A 25,604-nucleotide genomic window follows, 5' to 3' on the forward strand; every position below is an offset into this window, starting at 1 on the left:
AAATAGTCACAATTAAGAAGATTTCAAGGAAGAAACTACAGACCGCTTACTTTTTTCCGTCAAGGTAATATTCTTTCGTTTCTAAACTATTAAATTTTGAACCCTGGCGCCAAGTATTTTTCGTCCAAAGAGGGTCAATATACTGGGGAAATCATATCTTAATAGAGTATATTCAAATAAAGAACAGAATAGAAATTCTAATTTTGAGTGTCTAAAAACCTAAAAAGGAGGTCTTCATCTCCCCGTTGTCTTGAAAATTGGCTCCACAGTGTCAGGATCAAGCCTAGTAGCGTGATTTGAATCCCGCAGTGAGTTCTGTCATTATTCATAAAAAAAACTAATGGTCTAAAACCCTCATTTGGAGGTTTTGACCCCCCCCCCATCTGAAGGGCAGGTTTGGGGCGGGGATCTTCTTCTTCGCACTAATAAATGATACCCATAACGAGCACTGCGGTAGCTCAGATCGAACTCCGGATCCCGTATTACAACGTAGAGATCAATCCAACTCTGCCATCACGGTGTTTTTACATAGTACAAAGATATTAAACTATTACTTGTTCCAGCAGTCAGAAACGAACCACAGTTACCAAAGTTTCGAGGCACTTTTTAAACTACTTTGCTATCACAAGGTTGAGGCGAGGTGCGAGGCAGTGAAGATGTCTAGCCATGGGCAGTAGAATAAAGCACCGTAAACAAAAGCTGTGATTTAGAATATTTCTTGATTTGCCAAGGATTGACCGCCAGAGATTGGTTACTAAACGGTAACTTGCCATAAATGTGGCTAAAAATTTTAAGGTCCTGAGCTTCCTACAGCACCGTAAACAAAAGCTGTGATTTAGACATTTTTTCTTGATTTGCCAAGGATTGGCCGCCTGAGATTGGTTACTAAACGGTAACTCGTCATAAATGCGGCTAAAAATTTGAAAGTCCTTAGCTTTGTTTGAAATGTGACAGAAAGGTATATAGAGCCAAAAAGACTTTCCCCAAAAAAGGAGAATTAACTAGTGGCGCCAATCGTGGCAGGAGGAGGGAGAATTATTGTACTCGACTTGAAAATATCTTTTTTTTGTATTTCTATCGAAAAAATCGAAAAAACAGAATTTCCTTCTACGTTTTTATGAATTGACACCACTGGAGCTAATACCTTTTTAAAAAAAATTCTAAACATCTTGATATCTCTAAACATCTTATATTGGGCGGGGGTAAATCTCAGAAACTGCAAAAAAAAGATCAACTCCATGAAAAATATAGAAAATTACCTGGGATATTATAAAAACCATGAGATTTCGATGGGACTTGGGCCTGAATACCTCCCCTCCCTCGCCTACATACTTGGACTCTTAGTATGTATCTATACTTTTCTCTGAAATGGGGTATTCCATCAAAACGATTCATGTTTCAACTTCTTTAGTTTCAGATCTATCAAACCCTATTTAATCATTTTCAACTTCTCGTGTGACTTTTGCAAAGTACGGCAGATTTTTACTCCGCAAATAACACAATTATGTATAAACAAAAAGGAAAGTGAACGGCAATCATCAAATTGATCTATTGCCTCAATTTAATTATTTTCAAGTACACTTCACGTTTTTCATGTTGTCACCGTTTAATTCATTCAAATTTCTTGAATTAACTGTTCTTTGAAAGTAAGCTAAATACATTTTAATGTGAACAAAACAGCAAAGCAAGTCATCTATCCCTGAGACATACCATTTTTCCACGTTTCAAAGATTCTTTTAATGAAAATTAAATACAAAAAACAAGTTTTATTCAACTGAAAGTAAGGAGCAACATTAAAACTTACAACGGACAGAAATTGTTCAGTATATTATGGGGGCTACCTCTTCCTCACTGTTTAAAGATAATATAATTATTTATATACTATTATTTAAATATTATTTATATACGGTTTATATTTTGTTATAATAGATACTATTATCTATTATTTATATACTGAATTCTTCCTCCAGCAACGCTCCTTACACTAAAGTCTTAAAGTTCTTTAATATACTTCTCATTCAAATTAAACGTCCCTTGTCTATGAGCAATCTTTCTTAGAGAAATGTGACAAAAATTCGAACTTTATCGTAAAGATCGATAGTTAAGGAAAGAGTATCCCCCTTAATATACGAATAAATTTATGTTCGTTTTAAGTTTAAATGTTGCTTCTTACTTTCAGTTCGAAAAACTTGTTTTTTAAAATTTAATTCCTGACGGTTTTTAGATCAGGCCCGGAAATCCACTTCCCCTCCCCAGTACAAAATTTCCCTCCTCTCCACCAAAATTCTCCCCGTGGAAAATATTCCCTACAGAAAATCCTGCAGACGATCACCCCTGGAAAAAAAAATAAATAAACAAGCTTCCGGGATCTTTCTTAGGCAAAAAAATCCACATTTTTTAGATGTAGGAGCTTTAAACTTCTACAGTGTAGTTCTCTGATATTCTGAATCTGATGGTGTGATTTTCATTAAGATCGCTTGAAGTTTTGACGGTATTTCCCCCATTTTCAAAGACTAGGTAAATTTTCTGAAGCTCATAACTTTTCCTGAGTAACATTAAACCTAATGTAGTTTTATATTTGGGATCAGCATAATTTGTCAATTCTTTTGATGTATCAATTTTTATAAAATTCATTTTGTTAGAGTTCGGTTACTGTTGAGCCGAGTCCCTTCTTACTTACAGTTCATTACCATGAAGTGTTTGTGTTTCAGTGTTAATAGACTTATCTCTAACGGGTTCAATATGGTTTTCTACCTTTCTCTGAAAAACCTCTTTTTGGGTTCTTTTTTCAAAATTAATCTAATAAATGACATGTGTCTATCTGAACTGTTTGATTAAAGATGAGATGAAGAAACATGAAAGAAAACGAAGTTCCTAATCAATGGAGAAGTGAATTTTTCTCTGTTTTCCTGGAAAATCAATGAGCTTTTTTAGGTCTTAGAACGATAAAATTTTTGGAAGCCGAACGGTCGATATCAAAGATTTTTATGTATTGGTTTGCGCAAAAAATGAAACCTAAGCAATAGGGTCCTACCCCTCCCCCTACCTCTCTTTGATCTTTACCTATTAGTCAAAGGGTTTTGGTCCTGGTTCTGGCATTAACTAATTCTCTGACAAGGTTGTGTATGAGATCCCCCTTCCCACATACAGTACCGTATCCAGGGGGAGGGGCAAGGGAGCATTTTTATCACCAGATTCAGCTTCACATTGGTACCATTTAGACAGTATATATATACAATATGTTTCATGAGAGATAGGCAAGGCCTACTAACTTTATCAGAAGGGAAGGGAGGCAAAATTGTCGTTGCCCCTGGGCACTAAAAGCCCACCTTTGCCTCTGCCCACATGGGAAAATTTGATTGGCTATTTTTTATTTGATCGATACGATCGTGATGATAGAACCGGTGTTGCAACAGTAGGTACATACAAATTTTTATTTATCATAAATATTATTATATTTTTATAACACCATGATAGTGCTATTAGTTGTCCTTCCCTCCTTGTGTTCTGTATGACCTATTTAAAAGATAGTTTCTTAGACCACACATCCTTTCCATTTATATAAATAAAAAGAAATTATATAGATTTTCTCTTTACGTGTAACGTTTTTCATATTTTGTTTATTTTCTCTTATATTAAACGTTTTTGTTTTTCCTTTTAGGAAAGTTTCCTAACCTGAGGCTGAATTATTCTGGCACTTTTTGTTAGTTTATTTTTCACTATCTTCTTTAAAATTTTGACCCTTTACTTATAGTATATTATGATTTTATTTTTACTTTGTATTTCTAATCCGGAAGTAGATTGATTAGTCAACGAATACGAGTCAGCTGCAAATGAAGAGCAAGTCAACTTGTAGTTCGTTCAAGTGCTAGGGAAATGACGTAAAACCGAAGAAAAAAAGGCCGTTTGGTTAATATAGCAAATGATTTATTTTAGATTTCGCTCCAGGTTGTCATTCCAAGTCTAGATTTCAGTATTTTTATTTTCGTGAATTTTGACAGGATTCCAAGACGATTTTGTACAAATTTCACGTTTCTATCTTAAATAATTTAGCTATTTTTTGTCCAGACAGACGAATCCACACAAAGACAATGTATGCGCCTAATACGGGATAGTATTTGGACAACCTTATAGAGTAAAAATCAAAACCCATACACAACTTCTAACTGGAGGGGGGCGACATTTCCTAGCAGAGATCTTAATATTTAGGGGAGTGCAGGTCCGAGTTACCTCTTTCTGATTACATGCCTGTGACAACTTTTTCTGGAGAGGGTTAAATTTCATCCTTTCAATTTATCCCGATCTTCTTATTGTAGACTCCTATTTTAAAGTATGTTCTTTTAGGAGCCAACTTTATTTATGTCGTACGTTGTTGAAATAAGATTCTCAAAATAAGAAGTGACTTTAAATATCGTCTTGGAATTGTCAAACGTTGGTTCAAGATAAATTTTTTCAGCAATACTTTGGTAATTGATTATAAAAAAGAAAACCAAATAAAGTAATACGCATGTTCATAAATCTTAACTTGTTTTGAAGCTTCCTTTTTCATGAAGTCACTTGGTAGTACTAACCCAGTTGCGAATTTACGTGCAATTTACATTCCGTTACTTTTGGCAAAAAGTAAACTCAACTATTTTTCTTAGTGCCGTCACCACACAGGTACTCGGAGAAAATTTTAGACTCCGCCCTAAGAAAGTACATAAAGGGCCGAGAGAAACGGATTTTGAACGCTGTCAATCCACAAGCTGAGACTAGATCATTTGCACTCTAAGTAACTTAGGCTTCAAAGGCTGTGATTGAAAAAACAATGGATCCCTTAGACCCTACTGGTACTTATTAGACGCTTATATTTTGCTTTGTGTAGTGTTGAATGATGACAAGTTGATATGGGCACAGACAAACCGTATGATCCAGGAGGAATTGTTCTCATTTTGCTAGTCAGTTTTGGCACATTTTTTGCAATCGAAGTGCCGAACTCTGCAACAGAGATTCCTGTTGCAAATTTATTCCGTAATAGCACCATATTGGACTTTATGTTGGACTTGTTAATCGCTGAGAATGATAATGAGAACTTGCCTTTTGAGTTGCGAAAACTTGACAAGATTGTAAAATTTGCAAAAAAGAAGTTAGATCATCAAGTTGTTTCGCAGCGTTTTCTGTCAATTAACAGACAATCAAAACTTCGTGGTGGTATGTACTATTTTATATGTTTTCTTCCAATTTTTGTATATTATTTTGTTTTTGTTGGATATAGTGCATGAATGTAAATATTAGATGGAGGTTTGGAAAATTTAGAATAAATATTGACAAAACAAAATGTTAACCAGGCACGTACGCAGGAATTTGTTTCGGGGGGGGGGGCCCAATTTGTTTCGGGGGGGGGGGCAAATCCTTCAAACCCATTATTATGTGAGAAAAATCAGAAAATTATGGGAAAATGAAAAAAATCGTGAGATTTCCCCCCCCCCTGCGTACGTCCCTGATGTTAACGATTAGGTATCTTGTAAGTTGAATTTTTTATGCTCAAGGGATGGTGGTAACCTGTTCAACTTACACCCTACAAGCTGGGTAAGGGGGTGATGGAACCCGTGCCCCACCCATAATCTCAAGATTTTAATGTTTATCCTCATATATTCTCCATATTTTTCGCACAATTTGCCTTTTTGCGCTTTGTTCGAATCCTACCCCCCTGAAATGATTACTTCTGACATGCCTACCGGTGGCCATGGGCATGAGGAGGTAGGTGGACCATTCATGCTACTGTTTTTACACTAAAATGTATAGTTTTACACTAAAACTATTAAATAATTTACTATGGTCGTACTTTGAAGCTTAATTATCCATTTTTACGCAATATGCTTCTCTTTTAAAGCAGTGTTAATATTTTCCACGCACATGTATCTCAATAGCTATCTTCTTGTTTTTGACAAGGATTTTTCGCCAACATTACAAGAATAATGTTAAAAATCAACAAAAGTTGAGTGTTTCATTTTAATCGAATCGGCAATGTAAAGGTTGTCAGTTTCTTGTTTTTTTTACGGGAAAAACACTTGGACAAAGGGGAATAATGCATTATCCCAATGTTTTCAGGTATGTAAAGGTAAGTAGCCTAATTAGACAGCTTGAAATCTCAGGAGAGGGGCATGTTCACAAATGGTATTCAAGAGGAGATAGATGGTGGATTTGCACAATGTGGCGCAACGTAACATAGGAGGGGGGGCGGAACGTGGATTTGGTTGATGAAACGTGGCGTGGTAGATCAAGGAGGAGCACGGTGCAGAGTAAATACATGTGGCTTAGCGTATTACTTTCGTGGCAAATGGATGTAGCAAGACAGCCAACTCTAAGTACTATTGAATTTCAGCCTATAAACTCGAGCAGTATTCTTGAAGTCTTGTTTTGTCAAAATATCATTGTATTCACGAAACCGTCGAACTGACATCTTAGATCTGGGCACCCAAGTATTCAGTTTGCAGCTTCCTACATTCAAGGTTCCATTCACGATTTTCGGTACCAAGTTAAGTATCAAATTAAATGCTCTAAAAAAAGGGACAAAATGTGTGATTAAGTAAGTAAGTAACTAAGTTTGTTGATACTTAAAATCGAGTTTAATACCCTTTACACTCAGGGAATTTCCAGGGCACAGAGGAGGTACGTTGCCCTGTAATCTGTTCCTTGCTTAAAAAGGAGACTAGATCTCAGCATAGGCGATGAATTGGGTTATATCGTCGAGTTTTGCGGAGTTTGGTATTAGTACAGCCTGCCCGAGTTTGATGACGCGTGGCGGAAAGAGGATGTGTAACGGATGATGGAGAGGGGTTGACCTCTTCCATACAAAATTTTATGCTTGGGATTTTTTAAGCAATAGAATGATTAGGATTGGAAATATAGAAAGTTAGAAAAGATTTAAAGCCTTACAAGAGGTCAAATTTATGGAAATAAAGGGGAAAAGTTGATTAATTATTTACCATTATTTAAATAATTTCTATTACTAATTATTAGGCAACCCTTTTACAAAATTTGCCATTATCTATAAATTAATCATGAAACATGGGACGTCAGAAGAATTGTTTTGCAAAGTGGCAGATATTTGGGCAAAAATTTGAGAGTTTGATGTTAAAAATGATCCAAGTTCTTTCTTCAATACCCAAGAAAGTAAGTGAAATCAGCTATCGAAGTCAATTGGCCATAGAGGAGGCCCTTATTATCGGTTATAATTTTTTAAGGCTATTAACGCAGCTTCAGTTTTTACCACAGATAATTTTAGCTTTAAAATTGAAATTGTATGCGGTTAAGTTTGAATTCTACAGCGGATATTCTTATGAAAGCTTCACGTGTTGTGGAGAGTCTTTTATGACAGGAAGTTCAGCTTAGTTCACTTTGTTAGTGGCTCTTTTTCCCTTTTTCTGCTTGAGAGTCGTGTTTTATAAAAACAATGATTCGAAGTGATTGTTTCAATTAATCTTATAGGAAATACTAACTATTCCTATTTTTCTGTACACCATTTTTATAAATAAATTAGAGGGTGCCAATGGGGGGGGGCTACAGCCTTAGCATACTAAGATCAAATTAAAATCACATGCAGAGCATCAACTACTGTCGCAAAAACTTAAAATTTTGCTTTGTGTCCATAGAATAGCATAAGTTCCGTAGAGCGTGATGTGTCTGCCACGTGGTATTTGATCGAAGCTTAAGACAGCTGTTTCAATCATGATTCCCAAAAATTCAATGTCATCAAAATGTAATGATTTACACTGTCTTGGGAGGGAAGGAGGAGTATGTTTTTGAACGTGCTGGTGTAGAGAAGAGGGCTTCGTGGATCAAATTAGTTGAAAGGTTCAGAATTGATAGCTTAAATAGGTTCAGGGTCCCTAATGAATCCTTTGTGCTCAATCTCTACCAATCCCGTCAATATAGACAAGTTATACCTATTTAGAATCATAACTATACAGAAAATACACGCATGCTTGGGCAGTATTACGGCTAGTGCTTCCTCCGAAATGTCTCTTTTGTCCTTGCTTCTCTGCATGTTAGTCACATTCCATGGGCTTCGGCAATTTATAGAATGTGCTTCTCTCACCCCTACCCCTTCCTTCCCCTTGTATCTGTACCTGATACAAGGGATCATATTTGATTTGTACATTTGTGCCCATGGACACTTTTAGTGAAAAGTAGAGATGCCCCTTCTCATTGGAGTCAGAAACATGTCGGGGTCAATATACGTGGAACTTGAGGGTCCTAAGTGGTGTATTACCTCTTAAGCTGCCATGATCCTTATCTTTGGGAGCAAGACTCTTTTAGGGAGTTTGCCCCAGGCTCACAAATGATAGTCTATTATCAAAGGGGCGAAAGTTTGCAATATTCTTAGAACTCGACCTGATTGATTTCAGCGGATCAAAATCCATGGCCGAAAAGCTTTCGTTTCTCCTGTCTTTGGAGAGGGGGGAGGGATGTGTGTGAAACATCAAATTCCATCAGATATTCTCAATTATGCATCCATATCTGGTTATATCTTTAACTCCGGTGTGTATGAAGCAACATAGTGCGTAATCCTTTGAAGGAACAATCACTTTGTCACATGATGTAAATATAATGGCAAAAATCTCTTAGATGTACTTCTTCTTCAGAAAAATATCACCACCTATCAAAACAATCCAACCTTAAAAATAGGCTGTTTTGTTTTTTAGTAAAGCCTTTGTTTTTACTTATTTATTTATTGAAAACCTGTAAAAAAAAAAAAAGGATGGAGGATTTAAAAAAGAAGAAAACACGGTTACAGCAGCAAAAATTAATAAGAACAGCTGTTATCTCGAGAAAAAGAAAAATTTTACTGAGTATTTTGCAATTCTATATCCTTATTATTATTCTAAGACCACAGTGCCTTTCTATGATGAACAAATAAAAGTTTAAGTAGGGATAAGTCGTTTTATTAGACAGTGAAAAACAGATACAAAAAGTTCTGAATATTTCGACCACACACATCAGTGATCGTCATCAGCAGATAAACTGATCGATCACACAATCACATCAGTGATTGTCATCTGCTGATGACGATCACTGATGTAAGCGGTCAAAATATCCGAAACTTTTTGTGCCTGTTTTTGACTGTCTAATATCATTATTATCTTTATTTAAGATATTTCTGTTTTTTCTTCTTTTTTTACCAACTCAACCAATGAACAGTCTTTACAGAAAGCTTCGTGTATTTTCAACACCTTGCCTTTCTTTTTGTTAAAAAAAACAACAAAAATGCAATTGCATTGTTGCATTTTATACGGCAAATTCAAACGTGAGAAATCGCTAATCTTGAAATGTTTTGGCTATATGTTGAATTCGATGCCAATGACCCAAGATCACTAGGCCAATGCGTTTGTCTGTCGCGATTAAAATAAACAAGAAGAAGAAACGCTTGGGCGAAACCGAATGAGGAAAAAACGTAAATACATGACTAATATTAAAACCTTTGAAAATACCTCTTGCTTTGCATATCTTGATGGGATTGCTAGGAGAAATCGGGAGAGAGAAATTCTCGGAGGGGAGGGAGAAAAAGTAAATGAATAACTGCATGGTCGTCACAATTTTTCACATAGAAAGGATTCAGAGGGATCCGGAATGGAGTCCTTGAGAAATATCCCACACTTTGTGCACGGATGTTGCTGCACAATACCAAAACTCTAGAAAGGGGTCCAGAAATTTTGTCAGAAGGTCTGGTGCTAGAAAACAGTTAGGTTTAAGCCTGAGCATCTGTTTCTTCCATAGTTTTCCCCATAATTCTTAGGGAACTTAGGACGGGTCCTAGAAGGCTTTCCCTATTTCCTCTACTGTGTGAAGCCATGAACATAATTGTACATCATATATGTACAATATACTGTGTGAAGCCGAAACATAATTGTACATCATATATGTACAATATACTGTGTGAAGCCAAAACATAATTGTACATCATCTATACACAAAAAGCGGTTTTTTAAGGTAGAAAATTAGTTATTGACGACATCAGTATTTGCTTTTCCATTGCTGTTCCTCATGTTTTTAGATCACAGAGGGGCGATAGAGAAATTTGCTTGTGCAAATATTGAAAGCAAGTTAGTACAATATCCACGCTTGAGAAAGATTAGCAAAACACTGGACCAAGATTAGGTTTTTACTATAAATAGTCTTAGAAAATGAGCAATTTGTCTAGACTTGTTTACATTTTTGCGTTGTTATCTACTAATAATTTGAACTGGATTTTTATTCATAATTAGGAATTTTTCATAACAATGCAGACTTGATAACAAAAGAGATCAAGATTGAAATAAATTACAATAAAAATCGTTACAACAAGAATTTGTTGGAAGTGCTGCACGGAGCAATGCACCTCTTAGGATGTTATATAACATAACCAAATTTCATAAAAGTCAGTGTCTACATTCTACAAGTTCAGGTAAAGTAGAACAAAGGTGTGGGATGTAGAATATGTACACAGTCCTTCCCGTTGATAAAAATATCTTTCTAAGATTTTTCATTGTGATTTTTTCATTATTGGATGTACAAATGACTAAACATAACGATACACCAACTTCTATCCTCCAAATCAACACCTGTTTTATGTCCCTGGGGTAGAAATAAAATGATTAAACCACTTGTCAGCTGCTGAGTCAAACATATTCACTGCGAGTCTCTGTGAGTGAGACTGAAGAACAAGAAATGCTCCCTTTTCATGGGAAAATCTTTGAATTTTCTCCCGCGTTCTTTCTTCCTCTCTCCCTCCCCCCTCTTTCTTTTTCTCGGATGCTTCTTTTCTCGTTTTTCAATGGGAAAACGATTACAGTTTTTTTTCCTGACCTTCATAACAAAACTAGTTATTTGGTTAAGGTGCCTAACTTCTTCTGAAAACTAAAAAAACTTTTATCATGAAAAGGGGAGCGACTTGATTGTTGTTTCTCAGGCTGAGGGGAACCCCGTTTCACACCTAAATCATCCAATACCTGACATGTCTAATTTATTGCTGTGATTTCGTGTTTTCAACGGTTTATCAAAATTGGAGGCCAACTAAAACTGATTTTCCTAAATTATTTTCCTGATTTTGCAAAGAGGAGGTTGGCATTCGAAAAAATATTTGGATCCCTGTTAAAATCATACCATCAAATTTAGTATGTCGAAAAACTCTGTGTTCACCCTTTCAAAGCTCTTTCTCGCAATAAAAATGACATTCTCTTCTTATGTGATCACTTGAACTTTTTTATATTTTTGCTCCTTCTTCTAGTTGAACCTTCTGTCAAACCTGTGCTTTTAGAAAACCAGAGAAGAGCTTATTCAAATTAAAATTCTAGATCAACCATCCTTTTCAAATAATGGAAAATGCCGTTTATTGGCATTTTGTGGTTGAAAATCAAAATTTCGGTTCTAAAAAGATAGAATTGATAAAAACAGAAATTCAGGTATGGCCAGCCAACTCATTTAAAAGTTGCTAAAATAACTTTTTCAATCATCAATATTTTAACTCATTTAAAAATTACCTAACTTGAGCTGCAAACGGAGGTGGGGTGGGGGGGTCGGAAAGAAGAGACTGCCCTCATTTCCCTTCGGAAGTAACTTAAAAGATTTTGACCTCAAAAGAGGTTTTGCATCACGTCAACTCCAATTGGAAAATGTTTCTTATCCCTCCTCCAAGACAAGAGTAAACTATTGTTTAGCTATACGTAATGAAGGATTTAAGGGAAATCGGAGCTTCTTGGGAGGGTGTAAAAAGGGAGGTTTTATAAAGATTGGAATGGAAGAGGAGATTGCACATCTCTGTTGGCCTCGGGTAACTTGTTGCTGCAGTGAATTGCTGTTAGTAGTAGTAGTAGTTTGGTAATCCGTAAAATTTCATCAGAGAAGATTTGGGTAGGGTGGCCAAAATTTAGATACAAAAATTTTGGCCAAAGCCGAGAGGCAAAAATGAATTTACTTCGAAAGGGCATATTACGGGATACATTGAATAAAGAGAAAAGCAAAGAGATGGTTTGTTATGTGAAAAATAAAACAAAACGAAATTTGGAAAATTTTTAAAGTCTTGAGAATTTGGGGAGTCAGGCTAAGAAACCACCCATAAGTATTCTGGGTTCACTTTTTAAGTACCAAAATGGGTAAAAAAATAAGCGGAAGTTTTTTATATACAAATTAAGACCGATTTATATTCAAGACAGACAAAATTATCAAGCAATACAGAGCTACTACCCCATTAGAGTGTAAAGATATATGATACCCTCCAATACTAGGATACGATTTGCCCTTTGTATTAAAGGGTTAGCAGCTCGAATTCTTGGTAATTTTCGCTCATTTCAAGCTTTAAGGCCTCAAGCGCGAAACGTTCAGTTTATGCCTGTTTGTTTCAAGTCTCTTGGAGGTTCTTGGGAAAGTTTTTAATAGGATATATTCCTCTGGTCAAAGCTCCAAATAAGCCAAAAAAAACTTGAAATAAATTAGGCCCTTTTTAACACCTTAATCCCAGCCTAATCTAGGGTGTCCTGCTTTATTTCACCCTTGCAGCCTATACTTACGATGTGTGGGGTTTAGTTACTCAGTGTATTGTTGTGTGTGTTTTATGTGATACTCAAGACACGTGAAGTGTCTTTTGAATATAACCGATATCACTAACTCATCAGAGAGGTTGTATAAAGTTCAGCAGGTAAAAACAATTGTAATCGTGAGAGTGATTCTTGAGTAACATCGCAAACAATCTGTCTTGTTGCAGTTGTGACGTGCAGTCTCATAGTTAAAAACTAGTACAATGAACGACCCCTTCACATACTTTTTTGCCAATAATTTTCGAAAAGAACCAGAGTTCATTGACTTCAAACATTGCCATGACTCTAAAGAATCTAAATCTCGAAAGAATCAAATGCCAACATTTTGTGTTACTTGAAATAAAATGAATTTATTCAAATCACGACAGGGACAGCTATAACTGTACTGAGAAGAATGTGAAAAATTTGCAAAAATGTTTGAAATTGAAATTTGAACAACGGATATATTTATTAATAACTGTTAATTTTTAATTGTCTTATTTCCTGGATTTTTTTTTAATACGCTGGATGTAGTTACTTGCATCTAATTACGAATACCACAAATAAAACCTTCATAGTGGTTTTTTAAATGGTTGCGACTGACTCTTTAGGTTTTGGAGTGTATGATGGCTTTGCTTAAGTGAGTTTTTTAAGGGCAGATTACTCAATTCTTGTATTGGTAATTTTGTGAATGGCGAATTTGTGTACTACTAGAAGCAAGTAGACTTGTACGTAAACATGGGTCTAAACGGCAATTTATTCCAGAGGAGAAGGTAAATCCATCAAAAGAGAAAACCTCTAAACGTCTAAATGTGAAATGACGATTTTCTCAATTTTTCAGTATTTGAAATATGCAATAATTACAAGAAAGTGCAAAAGCTTTCCTTGGGCTGTAATTTGTCAAGATACTAAAGTATAACTCTCGAAATAGCTAACTTGTTTTTCTCTTCTTTCTTTTGTCTTTAACCACTAAGACAAGTCAAGGCTGTACCCAGGATTTTTTTCGGGGGGAGGGGGTTTACTTAAAGATTTGGGGGGGGGGTTACACAAAAAACATCAAAAAACGCATACTAAATTTGTTTATATCCATTTTTGTTACGTTTTTACGAGTCAAAAAAAACATTTCGGGAAGGGTTCAAATCCCCCTAACCCCCGCGCTGGGTACGGCCTTGAGGCAAGCCATAGGGACGTGAGAGTGCTTTAGAAGGAAATTCAAAATCTCGTGAAAACCAAATTTGGAAGCACCGAGCACGGACGTAGGCACAAGAGGGATATATGATTCACAGTTTTTTTTTTCATCTCTGCCTTCTCTCACCAGAGAACCGCATGTGCTACATGGCTGGCTGAGAGCCTAAAATTTAAGGGTATTTTTCGAGTTACTGCCTCCCTTGTATATGTGCCGAACTTATGTAATAAGATCAGAAATTTGATCAAATTTTAAGGTTTTATCGGAGATTTGTTCAAGCTACTGAGAAAAATTGTTGCTGATTGCATCAAATAACGAGATTATTTATCAACTCATTGGTTTTAGCATACAACTGTTGTGACGTATACATTAGGCACAAGAACATTTATGTTAAGGCGCAAACAAACTTCAAGGCAAGGTGTGAATTATTAACCTAGGAAAAGATTAGCCAAAGCAGAAGCTTTTAACTAGTTAGGATCAGTGGTAACAATCGAGGGCTAGGGGGGGGGGGGGTATTTTCCCCCCTTAGATATTTGCAACCCAATTGGATTTCAACAATTATCTTTTCTTTGTATTGATATTGAAAAACAGACTTTTTTTATATTTACTTTGAAAAAAGTGACAAAAATGGACTTCACTAGATCTCAAACAATATATTCCCCCAACATTTTTTCATGAATTAGCACTACTGGTTGGGATGGAGGAGTTTTGGGATCTCAAGTGGCTAAATGCTGCGAAAAATTTGTAATCCTAGCAGGCCATTCCTAAATCATGCAACCAGGAAATTTCCCAGGGGGTGTAAGTACTACCACGAGCGAGGATATACACAATGGGGGCTTTGAGTACCCAAGATCCGAGTTTTTGGACACGTTTTATTTAAATTATTAAATTAGGTTCGTTTTTTGTTATTCTCCGCCCCCTCAAACTTTTTTGCTATAGGACTCTTTTTAAAAAAATTCTTGCGCGCGTGCCTGACCAGGGAATTTATTTTTACCAAGCTTAAATGGAAATATTTATCATTTTCCTATTTTTCTATGTTTTAGTGTCTTCTTGTTTCAAGGTGTGCATTACCCCTTCTCCATTCCCTGCTGGGACCAATGTCCTTTAAGTATTTCATTAAGTATTGACAAATGCAGAATTGCAATAACAAGCTTTTTTTACTTCTTCGAATTTAGTTTAAAATTCAAATGACTGTGTTACTATCGTTGCCTTCCTTAGCGATTTCGTGTTTTTTTTTACCATTGTATCTTATACCTGTTTTTAATTTATAACTATCTATCAAAGGTTGTGATGTCACACCAATTTCATTAGCTCACCAAAAAGCAGGAGAAAATAGCCAAGTAAATTTGAGCTGTTTGCAGTTCAATGTCCGACCTACAGCCCAAATCCAAATTAAAACTACTTAAAATGCACAGACAACTTGGAATTGTTTTGGCAACAGATCTTGACTTTTTTAAGTGTCATTTCAGGAAGCTGCTATCGTGAAGCTTCCTTTTTTCCGCATAAAAGAGTAAGCGGAAAGAAACCGAAAACTGAAGCTTATTTCGATTGATAAAACTAAAACTAAAGACAATTTGTTTCAATAGGATTTATATACATATATTGATCAGGTCAGCAGGAATTTATTTTGGTGTTCCAGCATTTATGGGAATGGGCAAATTAAAAAAAAAAATGTATAAAAATCAATTTCAATTTTGGATCAATTCCAGGAGGGTTCGTTTGATAATCTCAGCGTTTTGCAAAAGTGATTTAAGCAGTGAGTATACCTCTCTTTCAAAACACGAAAATGTAGCATAGGAATAAAGATTTAGCACCATCCATTTTTTTTTACAGATCTCCTCGTATGGCTGCCTGTCAGTTTTGTCCTCCCAACTCTAAGAAAAAGGAGGAAGGACAAGAAACACCATCATAAACGTTACGCAAATTTTGCTGATGACCCTGAATCCCGTTTAGCAGATTTGCAGCATCTCTACAATCCAAATTTGACAGACTACTTCTTTGATCTAAACTTAGGTCCCTTGCTTTCTCGAGTTGATGGGTACTATGGACTTCTTGGGGTGGAAGACGAACAATGTCGTTATCTAATAGATTGTTATGCTGGCAATATAGGTGAAGATTTGTCACCCATCAGTGATCTCCTTTTAACACTTTATAGGTAAGTGAAATTCTTAACAGAAATACGAAGCTACCGTAAGCACAGGCTTGGAACCTTACGGCTAAAATCGTATTGTTTTTTCGATCTTTTGGTAACTGCGAACCAGTTTCGTGTAAATTGCCTTATTTTCAATTTTTAACAGTCCCTCTCCAGAAACTATTTTACTGTGTGATCAAATTTGTCAAATTGTAGGATTGTATATTGGCACCGAAACAGTTGTTTGTATTTCATAGTGATTGCCACAAAAAAAAAAGAAACAAAAAAACGACGAAGAGAATTTTGCTTTTCAATCCGTTCATAAATCATGATGATGAACGGTAAGTGAGATACGACCTTTGTCAATAAAAGCCAAAATGCCTTAAACTGTTTGATAACAGTTTAATGTTATGCATCAACAAAATCTACTTTTAATGGTGATACCAAATATGTGAATTTCATCAAGTCACCCGTCAAAAGATTTTTAGCTCAAGACAATTTCCATAATTTTAGGAAAAAAGGAGACACACTCTCTAAAAGGGATGTGATCAAGACGCAATTCATCATCAAATTCAGCATGTCAGAGAACCCTATTCCAGTAGTCTCAATACCTATATTGAAAAAATGTAAAAATTCCGCCAAAATTTTATGAGGAGGGTCATTTGCTTATTTGCTCGTTTGTTGTTGTTTTTTTTCTGTCTTTCTTTTATTTACCGTCTATGGTGAAAATGTTAAACACAGGGTCGTAAAATACCACTAAAGTGATCATTCGAAAGCAAATTTAAAATCGTGTGCCCCTTTTAGGCAACGAAATGATCGGTTCATAGTGAGATAGGGCCGAGAATTTTTGTTTGATAAAATTTTGTCCTCTTAGGGCAAAAATTGCTGTTAAGTGCCACAAGTAACACAAATCGCTTCTTCGCCGTAACGAATATGCTATGATAGACCTATTTGGATACATTTCGTTTAAAATTCTGCCCATTATAACTGATGCCTGAAATAAGACGGGTTTTAGTAAAAGCGCTTCCAACGACACTTTGAATACTTTAATGAAAGAAAGGTTTTTGCACTTCACATGATGTTTGCTTTGTTTTTCTCAACTCTCCCCACTTTGTCACTTGATTAACACAGAAGCTACCCAAATATTCTGCATATTTTGCTAAGAACAAAACTCATAAATACAGACCTCTATATTCATTAGTCCCTGACAAGCCTAGAAATACTAGATAACATGGCATTCTTCTTTTTTTTTAATCTTCAACTTTTAAGTCTTGGTGTATATGTGAATTGACAGCTTTACAATGAGGCAGTAGAATGATGAGTTTACAAGTTAATTTGTTCAAATCCTTCAGGGTGCCAGGTTGCTACGAAATTATGGCTTGGTTTAAAGAACCACCCCAAAATGAATGCCTTTTGATGAGTAAAACATCAGCTTGCCCTCTACAACACCGGCTGTTTTGAAAAAAACTTGAAGAAAATTACCCCCTTAAATATTCCTTTATGCAATATCTATTACTTAAATTGATAAAAAAAATAAATTTTCGTCTTTTTCATCAAAGAAATCCTAAGAATATAAATGATGTTCAGTCTAAGTAAAATTCTAATGTCATTGACCCTTCATTCTTGTTTCTCTTTAATAAAAGTGTTTTAATAGTTTAACAGCACCAAAACTGCGATTCAAAATACGCTCACACGTTGAATTTTTTTTTTTATTCTTTTTAAGTGTTAAATCGGGGTAAAAGTAAAAAAGAAATACATGTCCTTGTGATACGATCCAGCAGTATAAATTGTTTTAGCAAAAACACATTCACTCCTATTTCCGCAGACATAGGATCTAAAGCGCTAAATGATGCTGATGTTAGTAACTAGAAGTACTCTGCTTTCTTGGTTTCTGTAATTCTTGATAGCCAAATCTTCTAAATAATTCGCAGAATTGTGCAATGCTGTTATGCAATCTTATTTTATCTTCAGCTGCGCAAAAGCTTGCTGTTCTTCCCTGCAGAATCTATTGACTTTGTTCCTTTCTATTCCATCAAGGAGTTTGACTTCCTGGTAAATATTTTCCTAAACTTTTATGAATAATAACAAAAAAATTCAATTTTTCCAATACTAAAGCGAACTCTCAGAGTAAATCCTAACCATTCTTTAAATAAGAAGCTCTTTTCAAATCTGCTTCAACACATTATGTAAGACCCTTTAAATCTTGTTAGTTAATTTATTTTCTGCAATTATGAATGATGGTGAGGGAAAAGGTCAACTCAAGAAGCAATCTGCGAGTCGTAGACGACTTTATAGGATGCAGAACGACTATACGTTGAAGACTCAATGTGCATTGACAGTTTAATACACACATAGTCATATTTATTCCTTAAAGTCTTTATAATTTTTGATTTATTAAAGTTAAAAAAGTTAAAAATTTTAAAATATATTTTGCTTACAGTTAAGTGCAAATTATTTTCTGGTCTCCAAAAGGCCTGCAGTATATGGCACTTTTCTCTGAAAAACTTATTTTGTAGAAATGGTTATTTTAAATTAATCTAAATCAAACGGTATAGAAAAGTTATAAGAGGATCAATTTTGCGTTTTACGCAAAACGCAAAATATATTTTGCTTACAGTTAAGTGCAAATTATTTTCTGGTTTCCAAAAGGCCTGCAATATATGGCACTTTTCTCTGAAAAACTTATTTTGTTGGAATGGATATTTTAAATTAAGCTAAATCAAAGGGTATAGAAAAGTTTTAAGAGGATCAATTTTGCGTTTTACGATCGGTTTTACGATTAAAAAAGAAATAGCACCACTCACTGACGGTGGTGCGTTTCTCAGCAGAAATAGAAAAATTATAAACAGGTTTGTCTTTTAATTTACTGGAATTGATATTTCTATTAAAGAGATGAAATTTTGTGATAGTAAGCTTTTCCTTCAAACTATATTTAATGCATTGTAAAGTAGTAAAGGCTAGTTTAATATATAGAACATAGCGTAGTTAAAAAAAAAAATGTACACTAACACCTCTACTTTACTCTTTTGACATAATCAGTTATTTTATCTTCTAAACTTAAAAAAAAATTTCGCATGCTGACCATAGGTGTGTGTTGCGCAGGTACCGATCACCTGATTCAATGCCTTCGACCGGGACTGCAATGCATGGTTGGGGCAAACCATCCATGGGTGCCCATAAGCTGCATTCCAGGGGGGGGGGCAAGCCTCGTCTAATTGGCACTTTTAATGCTATATGATAGAAATCTCAGAACAAAATATAAAAATAAGGCAGCATCATTCAGCCAGGGGATGGATGCCCCCTCCCCCTGCCCCCCCCCCAATGGGTGCAATTGAAACCATTCGATGCTGTGGGCTAAATAAATATAGGCAAAAAATAAATGACAGACAATGCAACTTATTATTATTTGTGTAGAAATATATACTTTATCATTTTACTGAATAAATTTAGATGGCCGTGAATTATGCCAAATAAGAGCTGAATACTGCCTGTCTTATTAGCTCCTGAGGTAGGCAATGGTTTTGCACGCGCTCAATCCCAACAAACTCCAGATTTCTTATTGATTTGTCTGACAAGTGCCAATATTTTCATTTAATTTTTCTGATTTTGTATTTATTATTATCTGCCCCTTTTCCCCTCCTGGAATAATATACCGGGTCCTAATTTACTTACTTAATGCTTTTTGTATAAATGGATCAACCAAGTGCACTGCCGCTTGAGTAGGATAAAGATGGCAGTTGAAGCTATCATAATAAATTATATTTATCACGCATTTATATGCTTGTTAAGTTAGAGGTATGACCTAATGACTCTAATTCCGGAAAAATTGAATAAAATTTCATTATCTTTAAAGCTTTCGGTGAACCAGTGAAAATGCTACTCTTGTTTTTATTTGATTTTTTAAAACTTTATGATTACATGATTTGGAATTGTTTTAAACACACAGGCAAAATATGTAACGTGGCAAAAAACCTTGTTCATGTCAATGACAGCGTTAATGCTTCTGATGTCAGAGGTGGATTTTTATTTTTATTTTGTCTAATGAAAAAAAAACGTAAACATTGGATGAAGTATTACGTTTGCCTTTTGACAGAGGAAACTACACATATTACTTATTTAGGCCTACTCAGTTACCATAGTATATGTTCTTGTACTTAGTGAATTTTTATCAGCAACATTTTTAAAGTTAGGCGTTGAAATTTATAACCTTGTTCCTCTAGAATATCGAAACATATTTCCTCAAGAAAAAAGTGAAATTTTTAGAAATATTTTCGAATAAATATATTACCAAATCTTTACTAACCTCTACATTGTCTATGAGTCTGTTTATTAATTACATTTTGAAATATTGACACAGTCCTATAGAAAGTCTGTAAAAGTTCATAGAACCAAAATTTTTGCGAATGGGCTAACAGATCATTTTTTCTGACTGTATATGTCTCTCTCCTACTGTAGCACAGTGGATTGATGCTCTGCTTGGCAATACGGGGCCCAGGGATCGATCTCCGCCGCAGCAGGGTTAGGTGACAGGCTTGCTACTTGTCCCTGTAAAAACACCCAGCAACCTGAATTTAATGTGCCTGCAATGTCTCTGGAGGATCTTTATTTTTATTTTTCTCTCTCAAAAGCTTCCTTGAAATTAAGGGGGATATTAAACATACCTCCTTTCCTTAGGTGTGCACATATACTTGTGACCAATTAGTTGTGACTTAGATATAATGTTTTGCAGGACTAGTGAAGAATTTGAGCGACCTTCAACATTTTCGCGACCACTTTTAAGGTTCTTCCGACATTATTGGGCTTTTAAAAAAGGCTCTTCAAGCAAATTGTTCGATTGTGACGCTGAATTTAATGAATGCAATCGGGATGTCTATCAATTTATCAACTGGACGGCCCTAAAATTTTGGCAAGAGCTTTCATCATTACTATCATTGCAACTCCAAGATGAATAGTGTAGCACACTTTTAAGCGGAAATCTGGACTCGCGGGAATCCAGTTGTAGCAGAAAATTCAATTGCTGGCAATCCTGTTCCTGTTAGCATACCTCCTTACAGCATCGTTATATCTTCCTGTTATTACTTGTCTTACATAGTGTTTCAAAAGTCGATAAAAGATAAAGATATAAAATGTTTTTTCACTCTTTTCTGATCGTTATGTACACAATTTGTTGAACAGGGGATAAGACAATTTAAACAAGAAACCACTCTTGAATTAATAATTTCACTCAACTTTAAATCCATCTATTTTAAAATCATTTTGTGATTTTAATAAAAATTAAAACTAGTCATCTAATAAGGTAATTTAAAAATGTTTTAAATTTAACACTATGCAACACTATCATTAAAAACAAAATTATGAACAACAATTCAATTTTATTATAGATTATCGCTTTAGATGTTCTTGGTGCGTTCTAATGATGTTATACAGAATAGTGTCACATTTTTACAATTGTAAAAGAAGAAGAACAACGTGTAGTTTTTTATAGTTGTGTTTTCCAACATTATGTCCATTATACCTGATTTTAAACCCTTAAAAACTGTGATATCATTTAGAGAATAATTCTGAAAAGGCGTCGTAAGTATACAATTTGGACAAGCAATGAATAAACGTAATTCCTGAGATTTTCCCTTCTCAAAAATCGCACAAATTGTCTCTGAGGCGCTTAGGCTAATGTTGGAAAACGCTTCTTTTTTGTCATGTCAAGAAGTTATAATATTTCTGAGCAATATTTAGTTGATAATTTTATACTTTTAAAAGTGAATTTTTGTTATGCTTCATTTTTGAGTTGACAGCGCTTAGTGTGGAGTCAATTTGTGGGGGTGATGGAATATTGACAGTGAATGGCATCGGACTCGACTTTTCGACGAATGAAAAAAAAAATTAAAAAAAAAACACACACAAAAAAAAAACATCGCTATCTAAGCTGTCTGCATTTATTTTGCAAAACAGGATAAATCTATCAAAGTGCTGTGTTTATTCTTGATATGTTAATAAAGCATATTGATAGATTTGCCCGTATATATGGGTTGGTGCAAGGGTTATAATAAACAGTATGGATATCGTTCGTTTTTTTTCGGATCTCTTAATAAATTGAAGTAAAATATTTCGCCTACTTCAATTGTTTTCATTTAACGCTTTGTTGTTCGTCTTTCACTGCCTCGACAAATCGAGAGACGTTTTTTTTATATTTATTTTTTATAGATTTATTCTAAATGAGCGTCGTATTAATTTTGATTTTATAATAAAACCTTAGCGGTTTCCATGTTTGTTACTGTAAAAAATAAAGGTCAGGATTCTCAAAGCTTTGTCGACCATTGAGATACTTACGGAGATGGGTATATATAGCCTATATATATATATATATATATATATATATATATATATATATATATATATATATATATATATATATATATATATGTGTGTGTGTGTTTGTGTGTGTGTATCCATGTGTATGTGTGTGTGTTGTGTGCATATTTTATTAGAAGACATTTTTCTGTTAAGGCACAATCCTTTTTTTTGGGGGGGGGGTATAAATTTGAAAAAAGATATAAATAGGAAAATTATCAAAAAAACATCGGTTACTATATGGAAGATTATTAGGCATTTTAGGACGGGCTTGAATCATAGACATTCAACGCCCCCTTGGCTTTTTCTGGACTGCTTAGCAGATTTCATCCAGTCTGGGCTTTTAAATGTCTTAAAGTAAATACAATTTCAATTTTGTGTCCATTGTTTTTGCTTAGAATTAATTCTTAATAGAATTCAATTAAATTGAAACGTATTATTACTTTATTTAAGATCTAAGACCACACAAGGATTGAGTTTAACTAAAGCTCGTACTCTTTTGTGCTCTCTCTCCCCCCTGCCTTATAGGATCTATGGACCATACCTCCTGCTCTTGATTATTATAGACTTCGAAGAAAAAGAACTAGATATGTGAATTATAAACCGGCCTTTCACTAGGCACGTACGTAGGATGTTTTCAGGGGGGAGTAAAGAAATACTTTGTATATATCACTTGTCACCCTAAAATGCAAACATAATTTACTAGCCAAGTGAGAAGTGCCAAACTATTCGGCAAAATTTAGGGTTTTTTTCGGGGGCGAGGGGGTGTAGGTCTGGTGCCCCTCTTCATAGATACCCATCTTACACCTAACAACAATTTTCAGTAGTATATCTTGCAGTCGATGACATACAGAGATGATTTTCAGTTCTTACCGCGGAGAGGGGGAGAGGAGAGAACTGAGAAGTTTCAAAGTATCAGGACTGAAGGAAACCCTTACTCGTATTCTTAAAATGTTTTTTAATGCATATATCAAGAAATGTTGATAATTAGTGGATCAACGCTCATCTGCACCCCCCCCCCCAAACAGCGTATCTAGTGGTATGTATCTCTAGCTAAGTTAAATGGATCGTTCATAGTTTTGTGCCTTAGTTTGCTAAACGTTTACACCAATTTAAAAGAACAAAAATCCACGTTTTGGTCTTAAATTCGATATGATGAATGCAATATGATCTTGCTTACTCTGCGATTTCTGCGTAACCAAAAAAGGATTTCTCATCCTGTTCATCTGACATATCCCTATCGGATTACCAACTTATTTATGAACATGGGTAAGTATATCCAGAGTAGGAACCTTGATACTGAATGGTTTAGAATGATATCTGTGAAGTCAGAGATGAGAAGTTGGGGTCAATACTAATTTGCTGCTAAAGAAATCATAGTTTTACAAAACTTTAGTCGTGGCAAAAAAGCGGATACGGAATAATTTGAAGCAGATAGGTCTATCGGGAGACCGATAAGTTTTGGATAGTGCCCCCCCCCCATGAAATCCAAAGTTAGAATTAATTATTTTTCTTGTTTTTCCCTATAGCTGTTCCTCAATTTTCCAATTTTTATACATTTTAAAATCCCCCTTCCACGCACAGAAACACCTGTACGCGGGTGTTGGTGGAACCAACAAACTCTAATTTTTTTTATTAGAATCAAACTCAAGTTTTTTATTCCCTTAAAAAGTAGAGCTGTGACAAAAAGACAATCTTAAGCGTAAAGAGCGGGTGATGAGGAGGAGGACAGCCCCTTTCATGTACGGAATAATTTTTGTTCGTTTTAAGTTTTAATTTCGCTTTTTACTTTCAGTTAAAAGAAACTTTTTTTTTATTTAATAGCTTATAAAAATGAATCAAACAAAATTCCAATTATCGATATTGGTATTAATAGCAGAATACTATCCTAACTCAGCTCTATCTTCCACCTCGGAGGGTCACCCATTTTCCTTCTGCTATTGTTCCTTTTGGAGATCCACATGTGTCACACATCCCTACCATGCATGTTACAGCTTCACCACACTTCGAAAACCTCCGCCACACATGGAACACTTTCACCATGCTTGGCACGGGTCACCTGGTACACCCTTGTGCCAAAAAATCGTGTCGCGATTTCTGAAAGCTGGTGACCCCTAGTTTCACCATGCTGGTAGAGCATCCTGACAGTGTGTCTTTCGCTCTCTTCTTTGCAGTTGTATTGCACGTTGAGTCTTTGTTCTGAGAAAATACAAAATTTTTAATAGCAATACGATCTTGGCACTGAGTAAGCCCGTGTTCAGGAGAGAGGTCCCCTTCCCCTCGAGAAAAATACTTCTCTCCCCAACAAAAATCCAACATACGGATGCAGGATACGGTAGACCTAACACGCGCGTTGTGGATAATTTCATGCAAATAACGTTGATTTTTTTCCCTCTTCTATCGCACTAGACTTTAGAAATACAGATTCTAACTGGGTACCTCACATTGAGTCCAATTTTGATATTTTTGCTTGATTTACACGCAAGGTTCCATCGAGGTTGCAGCAGTAGCTGCAATCTAGTAAAGGGAAAACCCCGGTCCATAGTGGCCAAAGTGATAAATTGGTTTTATAAAAAACACTTTTGACAAATATTTTTCATTTTAAACCAATGTGAAAATAACAATTTTCATTTAGGTTCAATTGAATAGTAATTTATACCCACTAGAAGAAATTTTGAAATTTCGAAAGGACCTGAAACCCCTCGAAGATAAAGTCCAATTAGGAAAATCGCATTTTGCTTAGCCAGCACTAATTTTTTTTTGCCTCTTTTTCGCTTTTTTTTTGTCCAAGTGTCATTGTGTTGATTCATGGGTCGCAGAATATCGGAAGAAGGCTAATTTGAACTATAAAAATAACTAACTAAAAAAAAAATGAAAAAAATTTGTCGCCACAGAAAATGGAACCTTCGAAAAGGAACAAGAAAAGCTTAAAGTTGGGCAACCTGCTCATGGTGCCCCTTCTTGTGCTAATCTTAGTCCACAATTTGAACGGGGGGTGTCATGCAAATGCTCCGCTCCAAACCCGTCACAGGCTGACCTCTACCGGGGCACCACCTTCAATACTGAGGATGGGTAAATGACTCCGTTCCTCATCCAAAGAATGTACTGACCTTTGGATCTCTTTGCCTTTTTTGGGCTAACCACCAACAGGGCATCTCCTACCTGGTTACATTTCATTAAAATTAAACTGACAAAATTCAGCGGATCCAACTAACCTCTCGTCGATGATGAGCAAAAATAAAATAAAATAATCTCCCAAGCGTGAAACTACCACAAATCAGCATCGATAAACAAAATGAAACCCAAAACGAACAGAAATTACAATAAATAACCGAGTCAAACTCAAAACAAGCAGAAATTAACATCAGTTGTGCCCCAAACCTCTATGCCTTCCCAAGCCCAGAAC

The 25,604-nt window shown here is 35.3% G+C and overlaps 1 protein-coding gene across 1 annotated transcript; it reads left to right on the forward strand.

The window, feature by feature from the left end:
* Positions 1-4,734: 4,734 nt before the first annotated feature.
* Positions 4,735-22,110, forward strand: LOC148951110 (uncharacterized). Its single transcript, XM_089090643.1, has 3 exons — positions 4,735-5,190; positions 15,553-15,874; positions 20,580-22,110. Exons 1-3 carry the CDS (start codon positions 4,887-4,889, stop codon positions 20,800-20,802), a joined length of 849 nt encoding a protein of 282 aa, XP_088946769.1. The 5' UTR covers positions 4,735-4,886; the 3' UTR covers positions 20,803-22,110.
* The last annotated feature ends 3,494 nt before the right edge of the window (positions 22,111-25,604 follow it).

Source organism: Artemia sp. Qi Xiang Cuo, chromosome 6, assembly GCF_049724085.1.
Source record: "Artemia sp. Qi Xiang Cuo chromosome 6, ASM4972408v1, whole genome shotgun sequence".
NCBI classification, from domain to species: domain Eukaryota; kingdom Metazoa; phylum Arthropoda; class Branchiopoda; order Anostraca; family Artemiidae; genus Artemia; species Artemia sp. Qi Xiang Cuo.

What these genes read in the sequence shown, in the direction of transcription:
- LOC148951110 (XM_089090643.1), top strand. Translation starts at nt 4,887, where the DNA reads ATGGGCACAGACAAACCGTATGATCCAGGAGGAATTGTTCTCATTTTG. An exon ending in ACAATCAAAACTTCGTGGTG is followed by an intron (nt 5,191 to 15,552) that starts GTATGTACTATT and finishes TTTTTTTTACAG; the next exon opens with ATCTCCTCGTATGGCTGCCT. An exon ending in CTCCTTTTAACACTTTATAG is followed by an intron (nt 15,875 to 20,579) that starts GTAAGTGAAATT and finishes AATGTTTTGCAG; the next exon opens with GACTAGTGAAGAATTTGAGC.